The sequence below is a fragment of the Typha angustifolia genome, chromosome 7 (assembly GCF_048772165.1).
Source record: "Typha angustifolia cultivar Huaian chromosome 7, ASM4877216v1, whole genome shotgun sequence".
Lineage (NCBI taxonomy): Eukaryota > Viridiplantae > Streptophyta > Magnoliopsida > Poales > Typhaceae > Typha > Typha angustifolia.
In genome coordinates this window covers 5993151-6006393 of record NC_133245.1, presented here as the reverse complement: position 1 = coordinate 6006393, position 13243 = coordinate 5993151, and the positions used below count along the sequence as shown (strand labels likewise).

Here is a 13243-nt window from a genome sequence, read left to right as displayed (position 1 = left end):
GCCTGACACGGCCCAATATCGCAAAAGAGCCCTCAAGAGAGAGAGAGAGAGATGGACGCCGACGGAGGCGGAGGCGGAGCAGTAGGAGTCGGAAGGGAGGAGTCACCGGAGCCTCGAGACGCGCGAGTGGTAAAGGAGCTACTGCGATCTATGGGCATCGGAGAGGGCGAGTACGAGCCCCGAGTAGTCCACCAGTTCCTTGAGCTTGGATACCGCTATGTCGTAGACGTGCTCTCCGACGCCCAAATTTACGCTGAGCACGCTGGAAAACCCAACATCGACTCCGACGACGTCCGCCTTGCCATCCAATCCAAGGTCAACTTCTCCTTCTCCCAGCCGCCGCCGCGAGAGGTAGGGTTTGTTGTTACTATTACCAATAATTTACCTTTCTACTTCTTGTTCGTTGTGATATCTACTAGATTGGAGTTCTCAGATAGGCTATTTATCTCGGTACGAGTCAAAATAGCATCTTTTGGGTTTATTGGGGTGTAAATTCGTGGAATTTTGCCTTCTCACCTTAAAGTTAGGGTTTTGGGTTCTGCTATTTGGCCCCTTTGCTTACAAGGCAAACATAACATGCTATTGCACCATTTTTCGCAATTTTGATGCAAGCCCTTTTAATTGTTTCGCTTTTTCTTCTTAACCTTCAGCAGTTTCTTGGATTAAAAAGTAACATCCTGATAAATTTCTGAGCTTTAAATTTGTATGATTATTTCTAACAAGGTGAACTTTATGAACTTGTATGTCTGTACTTGAATCTGGGCACCACCATTAATTTCATGTCCCTTATTTTTCCCGACAAACCTATTACACTAAGACCCTTTTATCTCTTATAATGACACATGCTTATGTTGCTCCTGCTGATGGTTAGCCCCAGAATTCTAAAGCTTCTCATAGATTATTTGAGTTGATCCTTTACAATATGGCCTCTAGCTTTGTGAACCCATTTCTCAGAGATTTTGTTTGCAACATAAGGGACATCAAGTAGCCCAATATCTTTAGCTATTGAATCTTTTAGTTGTAATCATTCACCTTGCAAGGGAACTTTTGCTGCAAGGCCAGGTATCAATGTGATGATCTATCTATAAACTTGCCAGGTTCTTCTTGAGCTGGCAAGGAGTAGAAACAAAATCCCATTGCCAAAGTCCATTACACCACCAGGAGCAATTCCATTACCACCTGAGCAGGATACACTAATCAGCCCCAACTACCAGCTCCTTATTCCGAGGAAGCAGCCTTCTCAAGTGGAGGAGAGAGAGGAAGAGGAAGATGCCGCTGCTAATCCAAACCCTAATCCGAATCGTAATTACTTACCAGAGCAGAGAAATAGCAGTGATCAACAAACCCAACAGCAAACTCCCCAGAGGGTATCCTTCCAACTAGCTGCAGCAGCAACAGCAGCAAAACGTCCAAGATAATGAGGGTAGAATGACAATTAGTTGAGCTAACTGTTATCCTTTGATATGGAATTAATCATCACCGTAGTTCTCTTGGATGTACTAAGTTACATTGTGTTTCCACTGCTCTCCCAAAAGAGAGAAGTAAGAAAAAGTGTTCTACATTGTGTTAACTTCATCATTGTTTGAGTCTGGCTAATTTATCTCCTTTTGGATGTTCCAAGTTTGCCATCGTGCTCAGAAAACTGTTATTTTGCAGGATATCTCAATGCAGTCTTTAAAATGCAAAAATCATTTAGAAATTCTAAGGTTTTGTTTTTGTTTTCTAATAAGAAAGGAAATTATATTAGTAAAATAGACACAAAAGAAGGTTAAATATCAAAAATGATGCCTAATGTATTCATATACAGTAAAAGATATCAAGCAGAGGAGTAGAATCAACCCAAATAGGAGAAAAGTCTTGGTCCCTCTTAAAGTTGGCAAGCCAGACTAAATTAATGGGAATCAAAGGCTGAAATAAAACAAGAGATATCCAATATATTGTTCTGAGTGCAATCTGGATAAGGTTTAGATCCAAGCTTTGAGGAGAGCCTTCTTGAGAGCTTCGGCTTCCTCCTGCAGTGATTCAGAGGTAGAAAAGTGACAGACAGTCTGATCTCTAAAGCAGTCTGCTCGGAGAAGCATTCATCGACAATTAACTTTGATAAAGTGAACATCAGGAGGCAGCCACTTAGCTTCGGCTTCCTTCTTTTTTTCTTCTGTCGGCCTCGAAATACTCAAGGTCCAGGGCCAAAGTTTTGAAACCTAAATAATTGTTCCATAGCTCCCAAAAGATCCCTAGTCATTTGGCAAGTGATCAATAGGTGGACAAAGACAAAGATATACTGCACATATAGTCATTAGTAAGGATAGTTCCAAATAGTTTTCCAGAAGAATGTTTATATTTTAGGAGCAAGTAGCAAGTTCCATAACATTGGCCCCCCATCACAGGAATCACGATGAGGACCAAATCCATTACGAAATTATTAATAGAAGAGATAGTGAGGATACCAAGCGGGCTAGAGGACCAACTCCAAGAGCCCTCAATCAGATAAAGAGGTAGAGGCCTAGTAGACTTCGCCGAAGTAGGCATTAATATGGTTGGGTATCAGAGCTTATGGTTTTAGCTCTGGCCGTAAGAAGATGCCACATATTACAGTTACCATACTTGTGATTTATGAGCTTGACCCACATCTTGTGTGAGGAGAAGTAAATAAATTCATAGCTTTGGAGCGAATTAGCCTAATGCGGATCCTATAAATTTTTAATACCTAAGCCACCCTAGTTAGGACACCTATGATAAATATTTTAATGAATCAAATAGAACATTGAAGCACTTTCACACTTGCCCCACTAGAAGGAGCTAGCATACTTATCCACTTTGACAAGAGTAGGCAAAGGAATTGAAGAATAATCCTACACATAAGAGGGGAGAGCTAATATGGTATGCTTAATTAGAGCAGTTATCTTAGCTTGAATGGTGGTTTTCTTTTACTCATCTAACTTCCCTTTGAACCTCGCAAGGAGGAAATCAAGATGTCTAACGTTAATTTTGAAAGGTTGAATTTGAATATCTAGATAAATACATAGATAAGTCTTCTAATGGATTTTGAGGCAACTCGCTAAAGAGATTCATAAGTTAGAACTAGCTCAATTAGGAAGATAAAATACATACATACTCTTGTTGACAAGTTGATTGGTAAGTAACTAATATTTATCTAAGACAAAATTTAACGGACTAGAATTAATAGCATTTGCCTTCAAATTAGAATATCATTAGCAAACATAAGATGCCAAATGTGATCATTTTCTGTAATTTTAAACTCATCAAACATACCATTATTAATTTCAACATTAAAGATAAGAGAAAAAACTTGACGGTATAGAATAAATTAATAAATAAGACGATAAAGGATCTCCTTGACAGATCACATAAGATCTACGAACCTAATGAGAAGCCTAACCATTAAATGAAAAAAAATGAAAGAAGGTGATTCAATGCAAGCTTTAATCTGAGACAACCACTTATCACAGAATACCTATATTTTCATAATCTCTTAGATAACTTTCCAACTGAGCTTATCATAAACTTTCTTTATATGAAATTTAATAACAAAATAAGAATCTAAATGATTATCTTACTATGAAGATTGAACAATCTCTTGAACAATAATAGTATTGTCCATTATAGACCACTCGCCGTGAAGACGGGGCTGCTCAGGGTTCACCAAACTTGGTAAAACAACCTTCATCCACTTAACCAATTTTTTTTTGTAAGAAGCATATATAAATATGACACAAAAAAATATACCTAAATTCATTAACTCATGAAGGTTAGAGACTCTAGGGATAAGAGCAACATGTATCTAACCCCACTAAAATTGCTAAAAAGTTTCAACTATACTTTTACCCACAATATTCTAATATGACCAAAAGAATTCAATATGATAACTGTTTGGCCGAGATGCTTTGCCTCACGGCATAGACCAAAGAATGTCATGAATCAACTGATGGGAGAAGGATTTGGTAAGATAATCATTTTTACTATGTCAAGAGAAAGTAAGCAAGGTCAGTCATCATTACAATCACTCATATTATCTATATATCAAATCTTAACATAAAGACTAAGTAAAACAATTAATAATATCATTCTTGATATCAACAATATGATCATAATAATTTAATATACTTAGAATAAGTTTTTCTCCTAATCAAAGTAGCAGCCTTAAAATACTATCCAATTCATATCCAATCCTTTTCACCCTTAGCCCTTTCCTATTTTTATCATGATAACATAAATCTCTCTCTTGGTTCATACATTTATATGTAAATTAGCAAAATCTAATTTGAGGGGGCATTACTATATAAGACACCAAAAATTACTGTGAATGTAAATTGGGTAGTAGACTGTGCTACCTATTTTGTTAGATCGTCTTTTCTTTTAAATTTAGGGGATGATCCTACTTTGTTACCCTCTGAACACAAGTTTAATCTATAGCTGTAGCTGTGCTACTAGCTCTCTTTATTCAAAGCAAAAAAAAAGGGTTTTAGAGCTAGAGCAAAATTTGGCAATGTTGGTGCTGTTTAGTGGTTTTGGTTTTGCTCACCATTTAACAGTGATTTCTTGTTTTTATTCACCATTTTCTTGTTTGGGTAGATACTACTATTATTCTAGCAGTGAATTACATAATCTCTAATTTGTGAGTTTGTGCCCATTTGCAGTAGGGGGATCTTAAATAGGTGGCTTAAGATAAGGAATGACATATGAGTTTTCTTATTCATATATGGATAAGATTCAACCGAATTTTGCTTTGTATTCATATTTGTTTAAGATTTGATCCCTATTCGATTTATATTCCTATATGTTTAGTTATGATATGATCTTGAAGGTTACTATAAATCTAATATTTAAATTGGGAGTAGAAAAATGAATCAGGATATGATTTGACTATGCATTTTTTTACCCCTAGCCTTTCTCGTCTTTTTTCCCATTATCTCTTCCTAGCCCTCTCTTTTTCATGTTTTGTTGATAACGTAAATCTCTCTCATGGTTCATATATATAAATATAAATTAGCAAAATCTAATATGAGGGGCATCATGCATCAAACAAGTAAAACTAATATCTTCAAGGGTATTAATCCAAAAAAATAAAACCAAACATCAAAAGAGATATATCTATTAAAAGTATCAAATTAAGAGAGTAAACACATGCAAAAGATAAAGAAAATAAGAAACATGATTTTCTAGCCAACCAAGGGATGCCAACTGCCAAGTATCTAGACTTCATAAAATTTCATACATCCAGAGTTGCACATGATCTTCTCCCTATAATCACCGGTCATAGGATCCTAGCCTCCTAGGTAGGGGTAAAAACACAGGAAGCTTATATTTAAGGTATTAAACAGAATGAAGCGTCTTTGGTCAAAATCTTGATTGATAAGTAAGGGAATCTTGACCCTTGGGACACAAACATTCGGTCGTCAGCTTCTTGGGTTTGGTGTGTAATTAAGCTAGTAGCAATGCACCTTAAAGCGAGATGCCAGAAGCCGGTAGGGAATGGCTAGACAACTCTTGCTACTACTGAACCTTAGATCTTGCCTATACTATGGAACATGCAACCAAGAATCATCCATCCAGAGCTGCTTGAAGATACACTAATAGTGGCATACATAAAAAAGATACCACCTGGACAATGGGGAGGTGGATCTAGGAAGGAGAGATAGACCTTGCCTTCGACATTGATACCTTCCTTTTAAGAGACCCAAACATAGTGGATATGTGGATCTGGTGGCCACAAGTGAGCCTACAACCAAAGCCATGCATGCATACCTTCAGCACCCAAGGAAGAAAACATGGGAGGGGTGGAGCAAACTTTGGCGTCTGCTAGCATTACCGAGAGTCATCACTTTTTGTTGGAAGCTGTTCTGGAGTAACTGAGTAAGTTACCAACGAAAGACTATCTACGCTACTGTAACATTGTCGTTGAGGGGACTGTATGCTATGTGGGACGCACCCTAAGACGATGACTCACTTATTCTATACTTGCAGCTACAGTGTCGTGGTTTAGAAGGAGCTTAGACCTACACATGAAAGCATGCAAGGCAATCTCGATAACAATTGGATCCTAGCTAGCTAGAACCAAAACTCAAACTAGGATATGAAAATCAATGCAATGATAGCTACCATGCTGTGGTATATTTTGAAGCAAAGGAACAAAGTTGTGTTTGAAGGGATAGCAAAGAATAGTAAAACTACGTGGTGGAGGATAAAGGAAAGTTGGAATTAAAAGCCATTGGTAAGCGAGACACTAAGCAGAGGCCACCAAATTTTAGGTAAAACTACGTGGTGGAGGATAAAGGAAAGTTGGAATTAAAAGCCATTGGTAAGCGAGACACTAAGCAGAGGCCACCAAATTTTAGGTGGATCAAAATAAATGTAGATGGGTTGTATGTGAAGGAACCTACTACGGGGCAATAGGTGGAGTCATTCAAAACGACAAAGGAGAGTTGGTGCAGGCGATTTGGGAGCTAGCTAAGAGTGAGTCACCTTTGCAAATGGAAGATGCCATCAAACTTGGATTGAGGATGGTGTCGAAAGAGAATTAGTTGGTAGTCAAATCAGATTGTTTAGAGACAATTAAATTAATGAAGAATGAATGCCAAATGATAGCACTTGAATTTATAGACATTCAATTCTCACATGTATGTAGAGAGTGTAATCGGTTGATTGACTAGGCAGTTCGTTGAGGTAGAGTGTCCGAGGACACTTATACTGTTAGGTTTAATGGTCCTATGGACCCAGAATTTAGTAACCTTATTTTTCTTAATGCATTATCATCTATTTGGATAAAACAAAAACAGTTAAATATAGCTCCATTAATAAAAAAAAGAAGAAGATAAAGATGAAAATATATTGAATTAACTCCGACTCAACTTGCTATTCGATTCACCAAAGGTCCAAATTAACTATCCATATCTTTTTCCCATCTTTTCTTTTACATTATATCACATAAAAAATTATTACTATATCTATATTATAAAATATAAGCGAAGATAAAAATAATTATTTCTAAACTAAAGATTGTAAATAATAAAGGTAAATTCCTAGAATTCACCGTATCCCTATAATAAACTAAGCATTCCTTCACTTCAGCCGTCGCCTCCTATTTCCCTCCTCGCTCTCCCTCCCACCACCATTCCATTTCTCCCCCTCCATCGCTCGCTGCGTTCGTCACCTCATAACCACCCATGCCTCATCTTCTGCCCACCGCAGCCACGATACCGAGCTCTAGTATCTTCGACGTCGGCGCTACTCTCCGCCTCCGAAGCCTTCCTCCGTCGTTGATCTCTACCTACGGTTTGATTCTCCTCAGTTTCTCCGCCGTCCTCCTCTTCTTCTCCCACTGCCAGATAGCCGAAGTCGATCGCCTTTGCTTCTCTACCGACGAGCATTTTCAGGTACTATTTCACTTACTTCGATCTCCCCTCTTCTCCTAGTTATTGTTGAAGTGGTCCACTGAGTACTAGGGTTAGCATCAATGTGGTCTTATTGGTGTTTCTTTTGTTATGATCTAGTTTACTCTTCATTTGAGTGAGTAGTTAATCTTGCCTAATTTGATTTCAGAATTATTGACTTCAGAGATCACTGCAGGTTTAAGATTTTCTCATTTATTTTGTGGATCCTTTTTAACAATGAGTTATGCGGTTGAACAAGGAATGTCGATTGCATTTGGTTTGAAAAGGATAACAGAATGCATCTTCTTGGCCAAATAATGAACTGGGCCATGAGTTATTGATATTGCAATTTTCTATTATAGTATCTGCAACCGTTGCTAACTAGGATAAAAGTTATCCTTTTCTTTAGCAAAATGTATACTGAACTCTGGTTTTGCATTTTTATATATCTTCAGGTGTCAGAAGAGCACTGTGGGATTCATTTGGCTATGATTATCATGGTTGTGTGAAGCCCACCTTTAAATATGCAGGTCTTTTTTCCTTTTGTGCTATATTTTCTGTGAGAAATCTGTTATGTATTTGTGGAATGGACATAAAACAGTGTTAAAATGATATGTATCATGTTTCTCTGTACTCAAGTTAACACAAATCTCTTATTTTTGGTAGATATATACTTTCATAGTATATAATTTACTAAAATAGATCACAACCCTAAAATTTATTCTCTTGTATCTTAAGGTAGTAAGGTGCCAAAGAGAGCTTCCATGATGTCTTCATCATCCCTGTGATTATTAAAATAATATCAATTAGTATGTGAGTAACATCAATTAGTGCATGATTAACAGTTTTTTCTCGTTTTGGTACGGATTTATAAAGCTGAGAGGAGTTGGTATTACAAATTTTCTACTGTTTTGTTCTATTTCATAGTTCTGTTTAACTGCAGTTAATCTTATTTTCCTTTTAATAGCACACTTGCATAATCCTCTTGTATTATATGATTTTTAACCTGCAAATATAGCCAATTTGCATGCTCTTTTCAAAGGAAGCAAAAGGTTAAGAATTTTTTTTATGCATATTAAAAATGTTTTTGATTGACTATTATTTTTATTTTTTCAATTATATCATGTCTCTTTTGTTTCAATCAACATCTAATTTATATTTAAATATCCGATCTATACCCGTATCTATTTAAGATCCAATCTATATCCATTTAGTTAGGATATGATTTTAAATTTTGTAATCCGTCTAAAATCTATATCAGAATTTGTATTCAAAGGAAAAATATGGATTCGAATATGGGTTGACCACTATCCGATCCATATCCAATCCATTTTCAGCTCTAATCCTAGGAGTCCTCTATTGGGCCTCCTCCGGACTAGGTCAAAGTGAACACAAATGGATCAATCTCTAAGGATGGCTACTAAGGTGGGGCTAGTGCCACCCTAAAGAAGAATGATGGAGCCTTGCTTGCTATAGCTTAGGAACCCATCCATTCTAGGTTGGTCCTATAGGTAAAGAATGGGTTGTCAGCCTGGGGATTCTTTTTAGCAAAAGATCATGCCAAGGTGGTTATAGAGGTTGATTCTCTTGAGCTTATTAGAATCCTGAGGGAAGATCCTGGCCCTTGGAGGTTAAGATATTTTATAGATGAAATTCTCAGTCTTCTTATTTTGAGATTGTAATTTTCTCTTACGTTTATATAGAATGTAACCGCGCTGCAGATTGGGCAGCTAATAAGGCAAGGTTGTCTCTTAATGTTTAGTTTTGGGGAAAGACTGCCAAACCCCATTTATCTTGTATATTTTGACATTTTGGCCGGTTCAATTGGCCAAGGTGTCCAAAAAAAGAAAGAGTCATGTACTGTCGTCTTCCTCCCTGGAGCTGAAGTACCACTCTATTTCACCACCTCCAAAGACAGCGGCGGAGGTGGTGTTGCTTATCCTGTACCTTCACATGTCTCACCTCCTAGGTCCAAAAGTTAGGGGAACTTCTATGGAGAGTGCTGTTGAGTCGTCTTCGGTGGCCACCACCGCTGCATCCGGCAGTAGGGACCCATTTTTGGTCATAACCTTCAAAAAGTTTGGATTTTGATTCTCGAAGTTTCATTATTCTTTCCTTTCTTCCAAAGAGTGAATGATTCTTGTTATTTTGGAGGCTTTTCTGGCTCTCTTTTGCTGTTTTCTGTTTCAATAGAAGGAGATTAATTTATATTAATAGAAGGTGTCTTTTTTTCTGCAGTTGGACACAAAAGATAATTTTTTTTTTGCAGTTGCCAAGGCCTAAGAAAGCTGGCTATTCATCCGATTTGGTTACGGTTGTCAACCCAAAAGGTGCTTACTTGGGTACCCATTACTTGTCATCTAAGGAAGCTATCTGGATTTGTCGAGGAGAAGTCCGATTCAAGAGCACTCTTTACTGTGGAAAGTTTCAACTTATGCTTGCAAAGTTGTACAGATATCAGATCCCTAAGAGAGCTCCATGCTCGCATTTTAACCCAGGGTCTTGGAGACAGCATCTATCTTGGATCAAAGCTACTTAATTATTATGCTAATTTTGGTGCTTTACCTGAATCCAGATTGGTATTTGGTAAGATCATTAATAGAAATCTTTCTCTATGGAATTCAGCCATTGTTGGGTATTTTAGGGCCGATTTTGCTGATGAAGCTCTTTGGTTGTACACTAGATTAAAATCGGAAAGGATTGGTTTTGATAGTTCAACTGTTACGTTCTGTTTGAAGAGTTGCATTAAGCTAAGGAATATACATTTTGGGAGAGGCTTACATGTAGACGCTTTGAAGGTTAGTCTAAGTAAAGATAATTTTGTTGGTTCTTCTCTTGTGGGATTGTACTCCAGACTTGGAAGCATTAATGATGCACAAAAGGCATTTGAAGAGATTTTGGATAAGGACATAGTTTCGTATACTGCAATGGTTACTGGTTATGCACAATATTCTGATGCCTTTGCGAGGATGGCATTTGAAACCACTAGTGATATGCAAAGGAAAGGGTTGGGTGCTAACCGCGTGACATTAGTGAGCTTGCTTCAGGCAGCAGGGCATTTGGAAGCTCTAAGAGAGGGTCAGTCAATCCATTGCTACTCAATTAGGAGAGGAATTGACATTTTGGATGAAGTTCTTCAGACGAGTATTGTTAACATGTATGCTAGATGTGGTGCCAATGATTTAGCAGCTTCCATGTTAAAGCAGACACGAGGAACTGTTGCTTCGTGGAATGCCATGATTGCTGGTCTTGTTCACTGTGGACAGAGTTCTCTTGCTATCAAATATTTCTCTCTTATGCAACAAGAAGTGAACATTTTTCCTGATTCAGTAACCTTTGCAAATTTGCTTTCAGCTTGTTCTGATCTGCCTTGTGCTCACCATGTTGCAAGCATCCACGGTTACCTAGTTAGAAGAAACATTCCTCTCGATGTAGTTTTGACAACTACTCTTATTGAAATGTACTCCAAATGCAACAAAAGTAAGAGATCAAGACAACTATTCGATCAGCTGACAATCAGAGATATAGTCTTGTATAACGTAATGATTTCCAGTTACCTCCAAAATGGCCTAGCTGATGAGGCCATCAAATTGCTCGTTAAAATGACCATAATAGGTGTTGCACCAAACTCCATAACTCTTCTTAGTCTACTCTCAGCATTTGCTAACCTAACAGACATAAGAAAAGGTAGGTTTGTCCATGGTCTTGTGATAAGAGGTGGCTTCCAATCAAATGTGGATATTTCCAATCAGATCATCCACATGTATGCAACATGTGGGAAACTTGATACGGCAAGAACAATTTTCAACTCGATTACAGAGAAAGACTTAGTGTCATGGACAACTATGATGATGGGATGCGTAACTTCTGGTCATGCTGATGAGGCACTTGTAGTGTATCAGCTAATGCAGCAAGCAGGAAAGAGGGCTGATTCAGTGACTATTACGACCTTACTCCAGGCACTTTCTCAGCTTGGATGTCTAGAACTAGTGAAGGAAGTTCACAGCTACATCTACCGAACATTGTCAGAAAATGATTCAGCTACCATGAATTGTGTAATAATGACCTATGCAAGGTGTGGAAGATTAGATTTGTCAGAAGTTGTATTCAGTAGCATGGGAGAAAAACTACTAGCCACTTGGAACACAATGATTGCTGCCTATGGGGTACATGGATGCTCTAATAAGGTGCTGGAGCTGTTTAAACAATTGCAAAAGGAAAATCTTAAGCCTGATGAGTTGACATTCAGTTCAGTGCTTTCTGCTTGCAGCCATGCTGGACTAGTTGAGGATGGTTTGCAGATTTTCCATTCCATGAGTAGTGAATATTCAATTGCTCCACGGGAGGAGCACTACGGTTGTATTGTTGATTTATTGGGTCGAGCAGGTCGCTTAGAAGAAGCATACAACTTTGTGAAATGCTCTCCATTGAACAACAAAGCTAGTGCACTCTGTGCTCTACTCGCTGCTTGCGGAACTCACAGAAATGCGGAACTTGGAGAGGTTGTCGGGAGGCAACTCCAAGAGTTAGAACCTCAGAATTCAGGTACATATGCACTGGCTTCCAATGTATATGCTCAAGGAGGTAAGTGGAGTGAAGCTGCTGATCTTAGAATTGTAGCCAAACAGAGAGGATTGAGAAAATTGCCTGGTTATAGCTTGGTTTAATCAGATGAGGATTTCTGGCAGATATCAAGTTCATGATAATTATTCTATTTGAGATTTGGAAGAAAAGATTCAGATAGGAAAGAACACTGTAAATTATACTAACGAAAAATCTGGATTAATATCTTATCATCTGTTGGTTTTTGAAGACAATGACAGTGAGTAGTATAGAAATCCAAGAACTGCAAATAAAATGAATGAAGATGTTTGCCTCCTACTCAATAACATGGTTCAATCTCATTGAAGCAGGCAGATGACATTCTTCAGCTTATTATGGATCTTCTGGACCTAAAGAATGCAAGATTGGGTTGCACTTGAGAATTTTTTTCACTTAGCCTGTTTGATAGGAGCAGCAGGATAAATTTGTTTAATTTAGTTTCTCTGTTAGCAAATTGGTATTTATGTAGTATGCTTACGGAGTGTCATATGTACTGAAAACATCAAATATGCTTGCTTCTTCTTCAGTAATAAAAGTTTAATGAATTCAGCCTTGCCTGTTACAGAATTCTTCAAGGTTTCGTGAATGTGTTGGTTGATGTGATCATGTTACTACTAAATCTTTAATCTCGTTCAAGTTCAACAAATTCTATGGTGTGTTGCTGAAATGCTAATGGATTTTTGAGTCCTCTTGGATTGACCTCAGAATTCTGCAAGCTGATCTGGCAGCACATGATTGGAACTTATCCAAATTTACACCTGCTTAACTAAGGATAAGATATGGTGTCTAATATTGTTATGACTAAGATGTCCTACCTGAAAGAATTAGGATTGCACACGTGCTTAACTAACATCCACTAATCTTCCCATATATCATTCCCGGCCTTACAAGTCTATCTCCATCCAATGAGAGAATACATAAGAAGAAGAATGTTTTCTTGTCTAGTTTACTTGATAAAATCTTAATTAAATTCTATCTTCTGTATTAATTTTTAATTGCTTCCATTACTTGGTCAATCCAACAGTGTTAAGATTAATTTAAACTAAAATTTAATAATATATAGAGATAGAGAAGAACTGTCTCCTAGTGTTATGTGATATTTCTGATGATTTAAGACATAATTATGGCAGCAAATAAAACTTCTCGGTATTTATGTATAGGTCCCTAGATAGTGTGGAAAGTAAAACTATTGAAAGCTTCTAATTGCTAATGTCGATTTATTCTAAAGTGGGCCACGATTATATTTTATA

General features: G+C 37.5%; 2 protein-coding genes across 2 annotated transcripts; both read left to right on the top strand.

Moving 5' to 3' along the window:
• Positions 1-1623, top strand: LOC140762887 (transcription initiation factor TFIID subunit 9). Its single transcript, XM_073100863.1, has 2 exons — positions 1-351; positions 1098-1623. The coding sequence occupies exons 1-2, from the start codon at positions 52-54 to the stop codon at positions 1416-1418; spliced, it is 621 nt and encodes a 206-aa protein (XP_072956964.1). The 5' UTR covers positions 1-51; the 3' UTR covers positions 1419-1623.
• An 8023-nt stretch (positions 1624-9646) lies between these two features.
• On the top strand, positions 9647-12549 carry LOC140762181 (pentatricopeptide repeat-containing protein At4g21300-like; the record flags this gene model as incomplete). The annotated part of the gene is made up of 1 exon (XM_073099811.1): positions 9647-12549. A coding segment is annotated over one exon (2412 nt), but the record flags the coding sequence as incomplete, so codon positions are not given.
• Between the last annotated feature and the right edge of the window lie 694 nt (positions 12550-13243).

Bases quoted from the DNA above. Each gene is read 5' to 3' on its own strand.
- LOC140762887 (XM_073100863.1), top strand. From the start codon at position 52: ATGGACGCCGACGGAGGCGGAGGCGGAGCAGTAGGAGTCGGAAGGGAG. The intron at 352-1,097 runs GTAGGGTTTGTT...TAAACTTGCCAG, and splicing joins CCCAGCCGCCGCCGCGAGAG to GTTCTTCTTGAGCTGGCAAG.